General features: G+C 65.2%; 1 protein-coding gene across 3 annotated transcripts in view; it reads left to right on the top strand.

Moving 5' to 3' along the window:
• Positions 1 to 255: 255 nt before the first annotated feature.
• The window catches only part of KCNQ1 (potassium voltage-gated channel subfamily Q member 1), a gene marked incomplete at both ends in the record, with an annotated part of 348,420 nt that continues 330,345 nt past the window's right edge, over positions 256 to 18,330 (top strand). For all 3 annotated transcript variants that reach the window (XM_082844721.1, XM_082844720.1, XM_082844719.1), the window contains one exon: positions 256 to 635. In XM_082844721.1, coding sequence (XP_082700847.1) covers positions 256 to 635 — 380 coding nt within the window. The remainder of the gene's footprint in view (positions 636 to 18,330) is intronic.

Below are 18,330 nucleotides of genomic sequence, written 5' to 3'. Positions count from 1 at the left end.
GCTCAGTCTACCGCGCTCCATGCGCCGACGTTGGTTGGGGGCGGGGCGTCCGGCCCGGGGCGGGGCTCGCCAACCCCCGGGACCCGCCCGCGGCCACCGCCCCCTCCCGGCCCCGCCCCCCACGCCCTGGCGGGGCGGGCAGCGGACCCGCGGCCCGGCTGGCAGCAGCGGCCGCCCGCACTGCGCCCCGGCGGCCGACTTCGCCTCAGCTCTTCGTGCCGCCGCCCGGCCGGCCCCCGCGGGCCCTGCCTGGCCATGGCCGCGGCCACCTCCCCTCCCAGGGCCGAGAGAAAGCGCTGGGGCGGGGGCCGCCTGCCGGGCGCCCGGCGGGGCAGCGCGGGCCTGGCCAAGAAGTGCCCCTTCTCGCTGGAGCTGGCCGAGGGCGGCCCGGCGGGCGGCGCGCTCTACGCGCCCATCGCTCCGCCAGGCGCCCCGGGGCCCGCGTCCCCCACCGCGCCCGCCGCGCCCCCCGCCGCCGCCGACCTTGGCCCGCGGCCGCCGGTGAGCCTCGACCCGCGCGTCTCCATCTACAGCGCGCGCCGCCCGCTGCTCGCGCGCACTCACATCCAGGGCCGCGTCTACAACTTCCTGGAGCGCCCCACCGGCTGGAAGTGCTTCGTCTACCACTTTGCCGTGTGAGTATCGCCGCCGGCGGGACTGGGAGCTTTCCGCGGGGCCGGGGAGGACGTGGGGGGAGCGCTGTCCCTGTGCCACCTGCTGCCTCCCGAACCTGGTCGGAGCTGCGACTCAGATCAGCCGGGAGGTAAGGAAGGGGTTAATGGGAAAAACAGAAGCAGCGGGGAGCTTGTCTGTTGAAGTTCAGGGACGTGTGGGTCTGACCCCGTGGGGGTGGGAAGCTCCCCGCCGGGGCTGCCCAGGCATGAGTGGGGGGAGCCAGCTGGGAGGAGTGCGCTGCCCAAGCAGGCCCGCTCCTCCCTGGCGGGACGGTCCAGGTGTTAATCCTTCCGCGGGAGAACGGGGGCAGGGGAGAGAGTTCCCCGGGAGGGGCAGGGAGGCAAGAGAGGGCAGGGCCCGGTGCCCCCGCTGGTGCAGCAACATCTCAGACCCTCCCCGGTCCAGGCGGGCCCTGTGGGGCGTCTCCAGGGCAAGCGGAGCAGGGTTGCCCCACAGGGTGGCAGGCCTTGTGGTGTAGGCTGAGGTGTCAGCATGGCCGCGAGGAGTGCCCACGGCCCCGCAAGAACCCAACCAGGCTCTGGAAACCCTGGGTTGAAGCAGAGGAGCCTGGAGGGGACACACAGGGTGGTGGGGAGGAGAGAGGTCGGGGCTCTGATTCCACTGGTCGATCAGAGGAAGCTGTGCGCCAGGCGAAAGCAGCGCCCTATAGGCAGCACCTGCCCCCGCTGCTTCCCAGGTGGCTCTGCTGCCAGCCGCCGCTGCGCGTGCCTGTGTGGGGCAGGGCGGGGCGCGCTGGGACGGGGCCACGTGGAGCCCTCCCCCACCGCTCGCGGCCCTGCTTCCCTGCTGCCTGGCCAGTGGGCTCTTGGTGTGGGGCCGGCCTCTGGCCCGTGAGCCTCGGCTTGGCCATCCCCGGGCTGACCTCGGAGGCTGCTCTGGGAGCTGCGCGGGTGACCTCCCTCTGGCTTCCCGTTGGTAGGGGCAGGTGCTCGTCCCTGCCCCCTTGGCGGGCCTGGGGCTGGGAGAGACCTGGCTGGGGGGTGTCCAGGGCCCTCTTTTGTCCCACTCCGGTAGCCACCACCGGAGCCCAGGGAGCAGAGGGGCTGGCTTGGAGCATGATCTCAGCAGGTGCGGCGAGGTGGGGCGGCATGACCTCAGTTCCTCACCTTTGCTCCTCTGAGCGCAGGTGGTACTAGGGTTGCTGCCCTCCCTGCGGAGGGGCAGTCCTTCCAGAGCAGGAGGGCAAGTGGTGGGGACAGTGTCCTCAAGCCTCTTCCCACCACCACCCCCAGTCCCCGCCTGCCGAGGTGTCAGAGGGAGCTTAGCTGTGGCCATGGCTGGTCTGCGGGAGAGGGTGGCCTTGCCTTGGGGTTTGGGGGAATGTTTGCGTGCGCTGACCCTGAGGGATCCTGACCTAGTCTGACTCCGGCTGTTCGAGCGCCCGGCCAACAGCTGGCTCGTGGGTGCTGCTGTGCACGTGGGCTGCCTGCCCCCCAGCCCTCACCTGCTGGACCCCAAGCTCCCGGAGGTGGCCAGGGGCGGGACGGACCCCACAGCCGGTCCTGGAGCAGACCCTGCCCAGCCGCCTCTCTGTCCCGGAACCCTATGTGCCAAGCTCTGGGCAGAGGATTGCCAGGCAGTGCAGCAGTGCCTCCGCACCCCTAGGGCTGCCAAGGCGAGAGGCCCGCAGACACCCCACTGGTTTGCGTCCCGGGACGGTGGGCCCGAGGGTGCGCGCGTCGCCCAGGCCCCCGGGGCGCTGCCGTGCCTGGTGGAGGAAGAAGGCTTGCTGCCCGGGGCCTCCGCTTGCGCTTGTGTTTTCTTCCTGATTCTGATTGTTTAGCTCCCGGAGGTTGCTGAGCAGAGTCTGCCTTGCCCAGCCTCCCCAGGAGCTGTAGGGCAGGGGTGGCTTCTGGGGACAGTAGCCGAGCGGCTTTCCCTCGGGGGCCGGAGCTGGGAATGGGGGCCCTCCAAGGGTGGCTTGGTGACCTTGGGTCAGTCTTCTCCCGCTCTCGTCCCCGTCTGTAAGAGGTGTGCCGCAGTCCTCTGTGCAGGGTGGGTCTGCAGGTGGACCCTGGCCTGGCAGGGGACGTGGCTTCCCTGGGGCCCGGGAAGGTGCCCCCTCACCTCCAGGAGGTTGGCAGGGCCCCAGACGCTCTCTGAATTGGCCAGTGTCTCCAGGGGACCTGGGCTCAAGCTGGGATTGCAGGGGCAACCTGGGACTGAGTGACCAGAGCCTGGCCGCAGTGCTGAGAAAAGGGGTGGACGGTGCCCACCCTGGCCCCGGTGTCGTTCTGAGAAGCGTCCGAGATGGTCGCAGAGAGAGAGCTCTGTCCTTGGTGAGGCAGATGGTGAAACGTGCGGGCTGATTGTTACGACCCAGGCTGAGCTCGGTTTCCGGCCTGGGAAGGATGAGCCCGGCCTTGAAGGGCTGGGGCCTGGGTGGGTGTGGGATCCGCTGTCCTGCGGGCCCTGCAGGGCTGGGCACACTGTCCCAGGCGCAGCTGGGGAAGCAGGCCAGGATATCCTGTCCCCCTCCTGGTCGAGGAACCCCTGCTCTGGCCAAGAGGAGAGCGGCCCTTCCTGTGCGCGGCCGCCTGCCCCGTCTGCTGGGGTCAGGGGGCGGGAGGCTGCCCCCCGCCGCCTGGCACTGCCCCTGGCCCCCAGCCCTCAGCTGAGGTTCTTCACATCCCCACTGTGCGGCGGCCCCCACTCTGGCTGAGGGCGAGGGAGGCCTGGCCTCCATGCTGATGGGCCTTGGCCGGGGTTGTCTGGTTGGGGAGATGCCTGGATTGGAGAGGGGCCCGGGGACCCCGTAGCAGCCCGCCCTGGCCACTGGGCTGGGCCTCCACAGCCTCCGTCTGTAGAGGCCAGGGTGGAGGCTGCCCCCAGATTCCGCGTCCCTCCTGCCAGGTGGGGGGCTTCCAGTCCCAGGAGCCCGGAGGAACCCCCTCTTCCCTCCTTGTCCCTCTCTCTTCTCTCTCCCTCTTCCCCCCGACCTCTCGGGAGCTGCAGGGTGACACATGCAGACTCCCACCCACGCAGCCTGGCAGAAGCCCCCGTGCCTCAGTTTCCCCATGCGGGGACAGGTGCCCCTCGTCCCCTCCGTGCGCACCCCGGCTGGTTGGGAGAGGCCTGGAGGTTGTGGGGGGCTGTGGGGAGGTTTGGGGGAGGGCCCCGGAGTGCGTCCTGTCCCCGCCCTCCCGCCACCCCGCCTTCCCCAGGCTCCCGAGGACCTTGCGGTGGCTCTGGCGGCACCTTCAAGCGCGTGTTAATCATTGATGACGCTGGCAGCGTTCCCTGGCGGTTTGCTGGGCCGAGCCCGCCCGCCTTTCTGAAAGTGGAGGCCAGTTCCCTGGTCGCATCCCCCCACCCTGGCCCCTGGTGCCCGTCCCACCCCAGGCAGACCCGCCCAGAAGGGGAGCTGGTCAGGGAGGGCGGAGGGGGCCAGGCTCTGGTCTCCCCACCGTCCCCTTTGAGACGCCCCCAGTTCCCAGTGGAGCTGGGGGAATTCCTTCTGGACCTTCTCCCTGTGTCACCTTCTCCAGGGCCTGGCCCTCTGGTCTCCCCCGGCTGTCTAGAGACCCCTCACTACCGCCCCAGACCCAGCCCGCTGCGTGTTGAGGCCTCATCGTGGTCCAGCACTAGTTGGGGGACCACAGGTGTCCCTTATGCCAGGGCCACCAGCTGGGGAGGGGGGGGCCCGGGAGACCTTGAGGCTCCAAGGGAGGTGGTGGGAGGAGAGGGATGGTTCAAGGGCTGGGAGCGGGGCCAGCGAGTGGCTGGGTGGGCAGGGCCAGCGAGCGCCGAGGTCTGGGGCCTGGAGGCCGCCTGGCGCGGGATGCGGAGTGAGCCAGGCTGTGTGGGAGCTCGGCCCTGGGCAGCGTCCAGGCTTCGTGCCCCAGCGTCGCCCTGTGGCCAGGCTGCCTCCCCGAGTCCGCATCCCCTCCTCTGTGGCAGGTGTGGTGGGTGTGGCACCTGCCGGCAGCCTTGCTCAGGTGGGAGGGGATGCTCGCCCGTGCCTGGTTCTGAATCGTTGGCTCCCCTTGGGCTCGGTGCCCGTGGCCTCCGCTGGCACCCGTGGGGGTACCCAGGGCTGCAGGGGTGGGGGGGCCCATTTGCACTCACAGCCCCCACGCCCTGGGACCTTCCCGCAGCAGGGTCTCGTGGGGCTGGGGCGGGGGCTTTGTCCCGGGGAGGCAGACACGGGAGCAGCTGAGGCCGGCCTGGAGCACCGCGCCCACCGGGGGGTCCCGGCTCCGCCCGGGGTGTCCGATTCCGATGCCCCGGCTTCTGAAGGTGTCAGGGGCTCGGGCTCGCCCTCCTCCTGCAGAAGCCGGTTCCCAGGTTGACTCTTGTGGTGTGAACGGGGCTTTGCAGGCCAGTGTGTGCTGGGGAAGCTGCCGAAAGGCAGGTGTGTCCGGCGGGTTAGGAGCCCGTGTCCTGGTTTCTCACCGGCGCCTGGTGCCGTGCGCGGAATGGGGTGGTGCTCCTGAGGGGGGCCCTGGGCTGAGCCCTCCCTGCCTCCTGGTCTGGGCCATGGACCCAGGTAAACTTTGAGGCCCTTCTCAGACCGATGTTCTAAACCAGCTTTCAGCTCGTGTGGCATTTCTCGTGGCTCAAGGCCCTGCCCACGGGTGAGATGGACGGGCTGGGACGGTGTCACGTGTGGCTCCTGTGAGGTGGAGACGGTGTCCGAGGACGCCAGTGTGCAGGGAGAAGGTGCTGGGCCTGGAGGAACGGGGGCCGCGAACCTGAGGCCAGACGAGGGGTTCACTTGCTGCTGGGAAACGCCACGGACGCTCGCGGGTGCTGCTTGGTGCCTGGGCTCTGCTGCGGGGGGAAGAATGAAGAGGACCTTTGTCACCTGGACCCTTCACCTCGGACTCTGTGGATCCAGGCCTGGACGGAGGGTCCAGCGGGCCGGCTTCACTCTCCCTGGGGAGGCACCTTGGAGCAAGGGGCAGAGCTTGGAGGCGGCCCGGGGTCCCCGGGGCAGGTTGGGTGACTGTCTGCACTCCCTCCTGGAGGGCAGAGAGGGCCCTGACTTTCCCTCCAGAGGTTCCCCGAGTGCCGGGACAGCCCCACATCTCACGGAAGGCGGGGTGATGGTTGGCAAGGGGTGGGGCCCCAGCTCTGCTGTTGGGCAGGGTGACCGCCTGTGACGCCATGTGCCATTTTTACATGTGGCTTCTGTGATGGGACTTGGCCTCGTGATGGCCAGGTGACCCCAGGTCCCTTCTCTGAGCCCACGTGGGCACTAGCTGGGGTGAGGGTACTGGGGCAGAGGGGCAGCCTGGCTCTCCCCCAGGCCCTGGCGGAAGACGGAGAGGGACGGGCCGGTGCTGTGTGCAAATCCTAGGCCCAGAGAGGGGAGGTGACGTGCCCATGGCCGCACAGCTGGGCATGCTCCAGGCTGCCCGCCTCTGAAGCCCGTCGCTGCTTCCGATGGTGGGGCCAGAATCCGGGCAGGCCTGATGGCGTCTTGTCCACGTGACTCCCTCCCACCCTGGGTGGGGGTTGTAATGCTGACCCTGGGGTGGCTTGGCCACGTGAGGAGTGGATGCCACCATTTGTCGGGAGAGGGGAGGGGAGGAGGAAGCTGCCTCGTGAGGGCAGTACGTGAGCCCAGAGAGGGCGTCCCTGGACGTGCCAGCATGGCTGGGGCACTGGCTCTCCGCTCCTGGGGCTGCTACCCTGTGGGTGAGTGACTAGCCTTTGGAGGCCTTTGGTCTGGCTGCTTTAGGCCTCTTCCCTAAAGCCCTGCTGCCAGAACCACAGGCTGAGGCTCAGCTTGGAGACCTCCTCCTCCAGGAAGCCTTCCCATGTTGCCCCAGGCAGAGCCATGCCTTCTTTCTTTGCCGTCCCCTTGACCTGGTGCTCGGAGCCCCCATGGTGGCTCAGTCGCTCTGGTGCTGTGTGGGGTATTAGTGTGTGCTGGTCTCAGCGCTCTTGGGCATTAGAGGGTCCGAGTGGGTGGGCAGGGCCAGCCTGTACCTAGCAGGGATAGGCGCTCGGGACAGGGTCACCTGGTGTCTGGCCTTGGTAGCCCAGGGCCCCCCAACCCCCCGCCCCGAGCCTGGGCCGTGGCGGTCAGCCTGCTGCCGGGCAGCTCCGAGCCCCACAGGCAGGCTGGGCCTGATGACATCGTCTGTGGGTATTTTTATCCAGTGACATTCCTGCGCTTGGGCGGCGGGTGAGCTCAGAAAGTGGTGGGCAGAGGCCGCTGGGACCCTCCCATGGCTACGGGAGAGTGCTGTAGGCCCCTGTGTGTTTGAGGGAGGGGGCTTTTCGGAGCCCTTTCCCCCAGAACGTCTCCATCTTCACAGTAGCCCTGGCCGGGGTGGGGGTGCAGATCCTCACTGCCCGGGTGAAGAACCTGCAAAGGCTGTGTCCTGAGGAGGTGCCTGAACCTCCGTGCAGAGTGCGGTCCCCACTGAAGGATGGACGCGTGGCCCAAGGAGGTGGCACTGCCGTTGCCCGTGGTGGGCTCAGCACAGGCGGACCGAGCCGTGGTCCCAGGCGCTCCACGGGGGGTGTTGGCTCCACCCGTCAGAGCAGGACTCTCCGAACACCCCCCCCCCCCATCTGCAGGTGCCGCTCTGCCTTGTAGGGGCTGGGGCAGCGGACGCCAGGGCCCGCCCCGCCCGCTCTCGGGCTCTGGGCCTGCTCCCCGCTCCCCTTCTCTGCTCAGTGACTTGTGGGTGGGGAAGCAGGCCCAGCCCCTGGGCTCGTGCACCCCCGGAAAGCTGCTCGGCTTCTGCCTGGATGTCTTACGACGCTGATGTTCCCGGCGTCGTGCCTGGTGTGTGCCCGCTGGCCCTTACCCCCCCTCTGCAGAGGCTCCCTCCGCCGCATCCATGAGGCGCCCGACGGCCACCCCCTTCAGACTTCCCGAAACGCTGGCCTCATGCCTGCCGCTCACCTCGGGCGCCCTCCCGACTGCCCCCGCCCACCGGGTGCCAGTTCACTGGGGAGCAGGGGCTGTGGGCGTCCCCCTGTGTCTCTCAAGGGTGGGCTCCCTTCTCTGCTTCCTCTGAAAACCATGCCCTCGGCCGGTTCCTCCACATTGTCCTGCTGAGTTTGCTGCGGAGTGCCGTGCGGAGATCTAGAGAAAGTCAGAAAAAGCGGAGAGTCTCCACCCTGCCCCCGAGTCCGTTCAGCCCTGGAACGCTTCTCCGTGTGGAGATAGATGCCCGGCCACGCGGGGACCCCCACTTCACCCCACCCCGGCCTGGGCCAGGGGCAGCCTCCTTCACTGCCAGGCCGATCGTAACCCTTCCGTCTGGGAGGGGCCCGCAGAAGGAGCCCTGACCCAGAGGGCCAGGCCCCTGCCTCCCAGAGGGCCCCACCCGGCAGAGGGAGCAGCTGGGGGTCCCCGGGGCACCCAGAAGAGCTTCGGGTGGTGCCTGCGCAGCCCCGGAACCACGTGCTCGGAACGTGTCAGCTTGGTGGGTCACGTGGTTTGGGTTTCTGTCCCAAGACATCCGCAGCTGGTGTCTCGCAAAAGTCTCATCTGCGCTCTTGGCCGGGACGGCTCAGCATGTTGGCTACTAAAAGCATCGTGGCAGTGACACGTGGACAAGCAACAGGACAGAATAAAAGATCCACGTACGGACGCAATTGCGAATGAACGTTTAGCCAACATATAGGCAGCATCTTCACCCCATGGGGAGAAGTTGGGGGATTTCTAATAGGTGACACTTCAGGAAGAGCAGGTGAGGCTGGACCCGCTCCTCGCACCGCACGCTGGGATGGATGGACCCCAGGTGGTCGGAAAACCACTCAAGCACCGCAGGGAGGCTCGCGGGACCCTCTGCAGTGCGAGGGCGAGAGGGTGGGGAGGCTTCTCTGTGACTCAAAAGCCAGTGCGTTTAGGAAGAGGCTGTATGAGAAAGAAGTGGTTTTTGCGTGATGCCACCATCTGGTGGGCAGTAAAGAGACCGGTGGAAATCCGGGGAGAGACTGTGGCACGTGCGCCGGGGTAATAGCTCTAAGATAGGAAGCGTTTCTGAAAATAGAGAAGAAAAAACCCAGTGACCCCACAGAAGACAAGCAAGAGCTGTGAGCAGAGCACTTTTCACAGGGAAAGTGGCTGGTGAGGTAGCCCTTAAACGTGTGAGAAGGTGCTGACCCACTCGCTCTCAGAGACGTGCAGACACGGGCTTCGCTGAGGTCCCACCAGGCTGGCAGAAATCCAGAAGCCTTTATAGACACATGTGGCTGGCGGCCGCCGAGGCTCTGGGGCAGCAGCGGTCGTGTTGCTGGAGGGTCTGCAACATGGTAGAATCCGTGGGGAGGAGGATGAGGCAACGTCTGGCACGGTTATGCCTGCCTGTACCCTCGGGCGCAGCAGTCCCACTTCCAGGGACCTATCTTGAAGAGATTGGCAAAAAAAAAAAAAAAAAAGCGCAAGATGGAGAACTCAGATGCCAGCCGGTAGGAAGCAGGTTGGGTCGGCTGCGTGCAGAATATCGTGCAGGTGTGGAAAAGGGACAGTGCAGCCTTCACGTGCTTGTGTGGAGTGATTACCAGGAAGTATTTTTACGTGGAAAAAACCCCACCACACACACACAGTGGATAAAAGTATAACAAGCTGCTGCCCCTTTAATTAAAGGGTACACTAATATAGATACACTTACTTTATATTGGGAAACAAAAGCAGTAGAAGGATAAACGGAAACTTACAAAAAGTTACCTCTGGGTAGGGGGACATGACAGAACCCAAATGTCTCTGAGGATGATGAGGTAGTTTTATAGGTTTGACTTTGGAACCTTGTAAATACTTCCCGTAACTTTAAATATAAAAGCAACTCCTGATCTCATAAATCCCTAAATAAATCTTAACGAGAAAAAGTCCTTCAAAACCGAAATGAAACAGATGACCCTAAGTTTGCACTGGGGTGGAATAATCCCCAGAAAGACCTTATCTCGGGGGACCTGTTGCCGGTGGGCTCAGAACGCGGACAGCTAGGTGTGTGCGTGTGCGCTGTTTTTAGTCCTGGTGTCACGGTTGTGATGGTATTTGTTTTATTATTCTGAGGCCCTCGCGTGGGGATCATGGGGTGAGGCTACTGAGGAATTCTGTTGGTGTCGCTGAGAGCTGGGATATTGAGCACAGACGGAGCCGATGAAACTTAGGTGATGCTAAGCGAAACCCTTCAGCCTGCATTTGGTAAGCAAGCGTCAGCACGTGTTCACGATGATTTTGTTTAAAAACCGCTTCTCTGTTTACATGAAAGGGCTAGAAAGAAGGGCTGGCTCGTTGCTGTGAGCATCCCTGGCCCCCAGGTTGTGGCCCCCAGGTTGTGGCCCCCAGGTGTCCTTTCCCCGGAGGGAAACCAGGGGTCCCGGAGAAACGTCTGCATCCAGGTCTGGGGCAGGAAACATACAAGCTGAGCCTGGACCATTGCGCCGCATGGGAAAGCAGGAGCGGCGTCAAGGCCCCTGGGGCCACGTCTCAAGGACTTGGAGTCAGCTGAAGGATGTGCCCACTGGCTGCATCACGATAAGTTGAGAGTAAGGCCGTCCTCAGTGGACTGATGGCCTCACGAGGAGCTTAAATCCCAGGCTGCACCCTGCACCCATTTGTGGGCCAAACCAGTGGCCGCCTTTGGAGGGTAGTAGGGAGGCCGCTGGTTATTTTGAACCCCAGCAAGTAAAGGGAGAAGACACAGCCCGGGTCTTGCTTCCCCACATGCAGCTGCACCTCAGGGAAACCACACAGCCGGTGAGGTCCTGCCTCTGGGATCCCGGCTGATGCCTGACCAGGCGACTCTGGGGCTGAAGCGTCGCCGTGGCCTCCTGCTGGGGTCGTGGGTTCGGCTTTGAGTCTCACGGCTGCTGAGGTCTCCAAAGCAGAGACGGCCAGACACCCTGCGCCTCTGGAATTTTTTGCACAGAGACCATAATAAATCAGTTACTTGCAGACTCATATCAAAATCCTATCAGTGAGTGGCCGTGAAAGGGCTCCCACTGACTCTGCATGATGGTGAGTTGTATAGTGGTTTCATTACATATTACAATGTAATAATAATAGAAATAAAGTGCACGATAAATGTAACGTGCTTGTGTCATCCCGAAAACACCTCCACCCTGCCACCCCCAGGTCCGTGGACAAATCGCCTTCCATGAAACCGGTCCCTGGTGGCAAAAAGTTTGGGGACCGCTGACCTACAGGACAAGAGGCCCGATTTCTTCAATGAATAAATGAGCAAGAAATAAAAAAAAAAAGAGGGTGTGGGAACATATAGATTGAAAGAGTCCATAAGAAGCATTTAGGGATCGGTTGTGACATGACCTTAGGTCATGATTAAACACATCAAAAAAGCCTTGTTTCCAGTCACCTAGTTCAGGGACACGTGCCTTTTTGCCACGAGTGTCGCTGGCCTGTGGCTGTGCCGTCCTGGTGTTTCATCCACAGGGTCTGAGTGGTTCCTTCCCTTTCCAGGCAGGGACAGGGACTTCAGGGGTCCCAGGGGCCATGGAGCAGCCTGGTTAGACCCAGCTCCCTGACTCCCCAAGGCCCCTCGGCCGTAAGATGGGGGATGGAGGAGATAGGAGGTCCTGCCTCTGCAGTTGCGGGGAGGGCCATCTCTCTCCCAGGCATGGGGCGTTCTGGTTTCTTGTTTGGGGGCCTTGGCATCCTGTCCACTGGCTGGGCTGAGGCCCTGAGCCCCTTCCTGTGGACGGGAGCCCTGCTGCCGGAGGGAGGCCCCGTTCCTCCATGCTGCTTCCCAGCCCCTGACTCCAAGCTTCCCAAGTCTCAGGAATTTGAGGCCTGTGGTTGCTGTGGAATAAGGGGAGGGTCTGGGACCCCTGGGCCAGCGCAGGGCACCGTGTGGAGTAGGTGCCCCCGGGGGGGTGGGTGGATGGACAGACAGATGTAGAGATGGATGGTGGATGGACAGGGGGAATGATGGATGGATGGCTGTGTGGGTGGATGGACAGGGGGACAGGTGGCTGGATGGCTCCATGCTGGTCCCAGCACCCACCAGGTGTACCGGTCAGCCGTCTGCTGTCCTGAGAGGGGCGTTCTGGACATGGTCTGTAGGCGGTGTGGCTTTGGCCACACTTGTCCCCAGTGTGGTTGGGTGGACCGGCTGTCGGGCCAACCTAGCCAAAGCCCAAGACCTGGAAAGTGGCAGAGTGTCCTCGGTGGGGAGACCTAGCCCTGCCGTCTTTCCGGGGTTCCCAGACCCAAAGGCCGTCTCTGTGGGCATTGGTTTGGGAAGCCATGGGAGCCGTCTGTGGCCTGGATTCTGGGTAAATGGGGGTGTGGGTGGGTCGCCATGCTGTCCCTGGGGCTGCCCGGCTGCCGTGTGTGAAGCGGACGTGAGCATGGCCGGCCGGCGGGGCCAGTGCCCGGGCTGCGCTCTCAGTTGCCCTCCTCCCTCTGTCTAGTCTCGTCGTGGGCCTTGCGCCGGCCCCGTGGGCTCCCAGGGAGGGCCTCAGTTTCTAGGCTGTGCACACGGAGCCGTGTGCAGTGTCAGCTCCGGTTGGGGTGGCAGCCCTCGTGGCCTGCCCCACCACATCCCCTGGAGACCCCGCCGTCACCGCACGTGGCCGTCCTGTGGGTGCTTCCTGCTCGCCTCCCATGTGCCCCAGGGGTAAGGGTGACCCCAGTGAGAATCAGACAGCTCGGGGAGGCCGGACGGTGGTGAGGGACCTGGTGGGGCGGGCAGGAGGCCGGGAGTCCTGGTTTCTGCCGAGCGCGGCCAGCAGCCGTGTGGGGTCCTAGGGGCGAGGGTCCCAGCCTGGTTTGAGACCCTCGAGCTGCTGAGTGGGGGGGAGGGGAGAGGGGGAGGGGGAGAGGGGGAGGGGGAGGAGGGAGGGGGAGAGGGAGGGGGAGGGTGGGGAGGGAAGGGATCAGGGCAGATTCCAGGAGGCCCCAGTTTGCGTGTGATCAGAGTGGGGAGTCCTGACACATGGCTGTACTCCTGGCCTGTCCCTGACCTGCTGTGTGCCCTGGGGTGACCGTGTGACCCCCTGTGTCCCTGGAGAGGCCCGTCCCTACCCCACCGGGCTGAGGATAAAACAGGAGATGGGGCGGGCGAGAAGCCCCCAGAGGTGGAGGCCGCTTTCTGTCCTCCCCCAGCTGGCCCCCTGGATCGGGGCCCAAGGTCCCGCGTGCAGCTTGGCGGGGGTGTGGGCGCCTCCCGGGCAGCGCTGGAACGTTCTGGCTGCCCTTGGCACGAGGGGGAGGGGCGAGGCTGGGGGCTCTGCGGGCCTGGCTGGCCTCGTCCCCAGGACAGGCCCCACCTCCGTGCTCTTATCAAGGTCTCTGGCGGACGGCCCGCCAGCTCCGAGTCACGCCGCCCCGGGGTGTCCGTGGGCCTTTCCAGCCTCTTCGGGCAGGCGGGCCTCTGGGGCGGGCTCCCCGTGCCCTGTGATGGGGTGACTCGCTCGCTCAGGGACGGTGGAGACCGTGGGGCTGAGGTCTGAGCCCGTTTGGAAGACTCGAGGCTCCGGGCAGCAGCCCCCCACTTCCCGAGACCCCAGGAGGTTGCCCGGGAGGGCGTCAGCCCTGCGGCAGCTGGCCGGGCTCCTGGCTGCGCCCAGTCGCTCCGGGGTCCATCCCCACGGGACCACCTCCCCAGGAATTGCTCGGCAAACTCACCACAGGGAAGGTGGGAGCCAGCCCCCTGGGGGCTGCCCGTTGGGCATGGGGTTTGGTTTAACAAAAGGGGGCCCAGGACAAAGGGCCTTGTCTTTCCAGCAGGCAGCGCTGTTGAAAGGACGGCACGAGGCAGAGCGGGGTCAGGACGCTGGGGGACACTTTGGGACAAGTACAGCCTGGACGGGGTGTGACAGTAAGGCAGTGCCCCCTGGCAGCAGGCGGCAGGCCGCGCGCTCACTGGGGCCCAAACGCAAGGCCATGCAGGTGGGGGACGGTCCGAAAGTGGACGCTGAGGGGTTCCTGGTGGTCAGCGCCGGGTGTGGGTTCTGGGTTGCAATTTTTAAACTTTTGCTTCCCTGAATTTTCTACTTTGCAAATACTGGTCGTTTAAGGAAATAATAAAGCGCCGTTTTTATCAAGATGAGCAGCAGGCACGCCCCAGGGGGGTCCCGGGGCCCCTGGTCCTTCCTGCGGCTGAGAATCCTCAGTGGGTTGAGCTCCGTGTGGCACCAGGGGGGAGTCATGGGGGCGTGTGCCCGGCGGGGTCCGGCACTGCCTCCACATCGGGCCGGGGCAGGCCTGGCTCCCAGGTCCTGCCCTTGGGGAGACAGCGGGGTGGGAGTTGCCAGGGTGGGCAGGGCTGCCGTGTAGGGGACCCCAGCTTCTCTCACGGGATCATGATTGCACGGCCCATGTCGAGGTCCCACTCGGCCCAGGTCTGGGGTGACCTGGAGGGCAGACCTCGGGGGGGTCCTGCGCAGAGACAAAAGGAACCAGCCGTCGGGGCGGAAGTCCCTTCAGAAGCCTCGGGCCTGGGGAAGGAAGGGCATCCCTGGGGCCTGGACAGCAGGCTCACGGCGCCGCTGGGGCCTGACCCACGTGCCCAGCCCGGGAGCCTGGCTGCCCATCCAGGAGGGAGGCCCTCGCTGCAGCCGCAGCCCTTGGGGCGGTTCCCTGTGACGGCGGCCGGCTGCCCTCTGCCCAGCCACGTGGCCTGAGACCGCTGGTTCCGCCATGGCCAGGCCAGTCGTGGGGTCTGAGCTGGAGGGAGTCACACGTACCGTGGCGGGGGCAGCTGACGGCCCCGCAGCTTGTCAAAGTGGGTGGAGGCCCAAAGGGGACAGACACAGGGTCACATCACTGGTGGGGGGCAGGGCTGGTGTCGGACCCCTTCCCGGGACCGTCCCTTGCTTCCTGAGTTGCTCTGTGCACCCCCCAGCCTGTGCTGGCTGCTCACCCTGGTCCTGCCCCCCGCAGGGATCCTGCCCTGAGGGGAGGGGGGCCTGCTGGGTGTCGGCGTGGTTGCTAGGGCCGCTTTGCCTGCTGGTGGCCGGAGCAGGCGTCTTCCTTCCTGGATGTCCCCAGGGTGTCTGCCTCCCACATCACGCTGCTCCTGGGGAACTCCCGGCCAGGAGCTTCTGGGGTGGGGGGCTTGAAGGGGTGGCTTCCGGTGGCCCTGCAGCCCGACGCTTGCTTTGTGGGACAGGGCGTGTGCCGTCGGGCCCCGAGCCTGGGCAGCCCCCGCGGGACGGGCCGGCCCGTCTGCCCACCAGCAGCGCTTCTGGAGCGGGAAGGTCGTCCTGGGCTTGACGGGCCTTGGCGGGAGCTGAACCTCCCCGGCTGGTTCTGGATTTGGGCGGTTCCTGGCAGCACCTGCCTGGCTGGTAACACGACCCGTCCTTCCTAGGGAGCTGGGTGACCACACCAGCGTTGCCTCCCCAGGGTGGGGACTGGACGTGTGGGCACCGCTCCCTCCAGTCCTGGGTTGAGGCTGAGACCGCGGGTTGCCCCAGGGGACTCAGGAACTAGTTGGTGAGGCCTCTGCTCGGGACGTGTTGCCAATGAGGCCGGACGGTGACCTTCCTTGTGGAGGAGGTGTAGACACACTGTGGCCCCAGGGGGCACCAGGCCCCGGTGGGAGAAGGGGCCTCCGAAGGCCAGGGGACGCCTTGGCGGAGCTCCGGCCTGGACGGCCGCGTGTCGGTGAGGAGGCCCCCGCCCAGGCCTGTCCCTGGCGCGCCTTCCACTTTGCAGGAGCTCAGTGGGGGCTTGCAGCGCGCGAGTCCTGGAGGAAAGGGGGCACCAGGCTCCTCTCCGGTCCTGGGGCCTCTGTCCTCGGAGGGGTGAGGGGCTGGCAGTGTTGCCGCCCCCTGGGCTTGTCCTGGAGTGTTGGTCAGGGTGGCACTGTCTGCCTGGCCTCGGGGCTTGGTCTCTGGTGTCAGCCTCACCCCAGGGAACACGACCCAGACCCGGAGGCTGGAAAGCCCTTTGGGAGCTCACTGCTGGCAGGCCCTGCCTGTGGCCGGGTGCTGCCTGGAGGGGGAAGGCGGGGCGGGGTGGGGGGTGGGGAGAAGCGTTCCTGCCTCTAGGGCAGCCAGCGGGGGAGGGGGGGTGCGCTCTGTGCCCGCCCGGGTTTGGCGTGATGGGGCTTAACCTCGCAAGGCCTCAGCTGTCTTATCTGGATCTGCGATTGTGATAGCTTTCAGTTTATAGAGCAGGTTCCTCCGCCCCACCCCCCCACCGCCAGCGCTCCTGACATTTTTATCTGGATCATTCCCTGGGGGGAGGGGCAGCCTGTGCTCTGCAGGGGGTCAGCAGCATCCCTGACCTCGGCACCCACTGGATGCCAGTAGCGTCCGTCCCGAGCTGTGACAATTAAAGCATCTCCAAACATTGCCCCGTGTCCCTGGGGGGGTCAGGGTGCCGGGTTCAGAACCCCTGCTTGCAGAGAAAGTGTCGGGAGGATTGAAAAGGTCAGCACACGGCAGGCCTGGAGACACCCGGCAGGTGGACGCCGCGTGCAGCCCTGCCGCGTGCACGGTGCCGTCGTGGCGGGAGGGTGGTGGTCTGCTTGAAGGGTGGGCCCAGTCCACAGTCAGCTGAGCCAGCGGGCCCATTCCCCTGGTCCCACGGGGTCCTTGCCTTCTGGTGCGGGGAGCAGACCCGGGAGAGGCCCTTGGTGCTGATGAAGAGCAGAGCTGGGAGGGGACGGGGCCGCCCCGGGGCTCTCAGCCCCATGGGGACAGCTGGCCACGGGCTGCACGCCCTCAGCGTGGTGTCCCGCTCGGGATTTAGGGACATACATCCAAGCCAGACCCCGGGACATCCTGAGATGACGCTACGGTCGGTCCTCGGCCGGTTGGGGTGGGGTCGGCATCCACGCTGAGGCCCACGAGCCGCCCCGGCCCTGGGAAGGACTCGGTCTTTAGCCCCTGCCCGCCCTCTAGGTGCCCCGCGTGTGCCTTGGGCCTGGGCCTGAGCCCGGGCCTCCCTGCAGCCCCCAGCCCCCTCCCTCTTTGGTGTTCTGGGTCTGCAGTGCTGTGCGATTTGGGTCCCAACTCAGCTGAGGCCTCGCCCCACAGCTGCTCCCCTGGGGGACTGGCCTGTGCCCCGGGAGTGCCCAGTGGGCAAGTGAGGCCCGGTGGACCCACCCTGCCACCCTGTCCCTCCTGCCCCAGCCGTACCCTTTGAACTTGACCAGCCCAGATGCCGTGGCCCACCTGTGCCCTCTGAGGCCAGCCTCCCAGGCTCCCAGAGGGGCTGAGGGTCCCTGCTGGTCGCTCTGGGCAGGTCAGGGTGATAGTGCCAGGCCTCTGCTGCCCCCACCCGGTCCGTGCACTGCTCGTGCACCCCGAGGGCCCACCCCACACCCTCCCAGGGCCGGTACTGAGCAGGGCCCGGTGTAGCCAGGGATCTTCCCGGGCCGCGGGACCCTGTGCACACTGCAGGGGGCCAGGTGGGGCTGGATGGAGCCTGAGGGAGGGGCTCTCAGAGGCGGCAGGAGGCGAGAGGGTCCAAGCTGTGGCCGGAGACCTGGGCAGGGCTGCTCGGCTGGCCCGGGGTCGTGGGCAGTGAGTTTGCCCCCCGCCGCGGCTCCTGGGGTGAGGCTGAGCCGTGGACGCCCTCGGGTCTGGTGGGAGGCGGGTGCTGACTGCGTCTGCCCCGTCCCCTCGTCCCTGGATGGGTGCGGGCGGGACACAGTCCCCTGGCCTGGCCCGGCTCCCGCAGGGGAGGTGGTGTGGCCATGGGGTCAGCCAAGAAGCCCCGGAGGAGGGCAGACACCACGTCAGGAAGTGGCCTTCGCAGAGGCCGTTGAGACGACATCAGGGTGCAGCGGGGGGTGGTGCGCGCTGCGGGGCCCCGTCTCAGAGCCGCTCCTTCCAGAGCAGCTTTATTGAGATGTAATTGACATCGATCAGCTGCTCTGAAGCGCACAGCTGGAGCAACGTCGACGTGTGCAGGTGCCCGTGAAACCGCTGTCAGCAGTGTGGGCACATCCGTCACCGCCCAGAATGCCCTCGTGTCCCTTTGTGAGCCCTCCTTCCTGCCCCCCCCCGCCCCCGCCACCAGGCCACCACCCATCTGCCTCCCGTCTCGGCAGGTGGGTTTGCGGTCGGTGGGATTTGCTGAGAGTGGGGTCCAGCCGCCAGCGCTCCAACCGGCTGCTTCACTCAGCATCCTCTGAGCTCCATCCCGACTGCCGCGTGTCAGCGTCTCACCCCTTAACGGCGGGGGAGCATCCCACCCGACGGCCGGGCCCGTTTGTTCACCCACCTGCCTGGCGGTGGACATTTGGGTTGTTTCCAGATTTGGGCTGTGACAAATGAAGCTGCTTTTTTTTTTTTTTCTTCTTATTTATTTACCTTTTACTTTACTTTGAAACTCTCTGTGGCCCCTTTTTCTACTGGTCAGTTTCTCCACTGTATAATTACAAATATTCTCCTACTTTCAAGCTCTTACGTGATTCACTCTTTACCACTCCCCCCCATACTTTTCTTTTTACTTGTTTATTCTTAATTTATTTTTGGCTGCGTTGCGTCTTCAGAAGCTGCTTTTTGAGAGATGCGAAAGGTTGGGTTGTCTGTTTTCTGACTGGTGAATTTCGGGAGTTCTTTGTGATATTCTGGACACAGTCCTTCATCACCTGCGTGCTCTGCAGAGATTCTCCCTGGCTTGTGGTGTCTTTCAGAGAGGAAGAGCTTTTAATTACGGTGAAGTATACGATACGCCCGTTTGTCCTTCTGTGGACTGTTGTTTCGCTGCTTTGTCTAAGAAATTTGCCTAACCCGAGGCCC

Source organism: Leucopleurus acutus (genome assembly GCF_964270905.1).
Source record: "Leucopleurus acutus genome assembly, chromosome: 8".
Taxonomy (NCBI): domain Eukaryota; kingdom Metazoa; phylum Chordata; class Mammalia; order Artiodactyla; family Delphinidae; genus Leucopleurus; species Leucopleurus acutus.
This window is presented reverse-complemented; position numbering and strand designations above follow the sequence as displayed.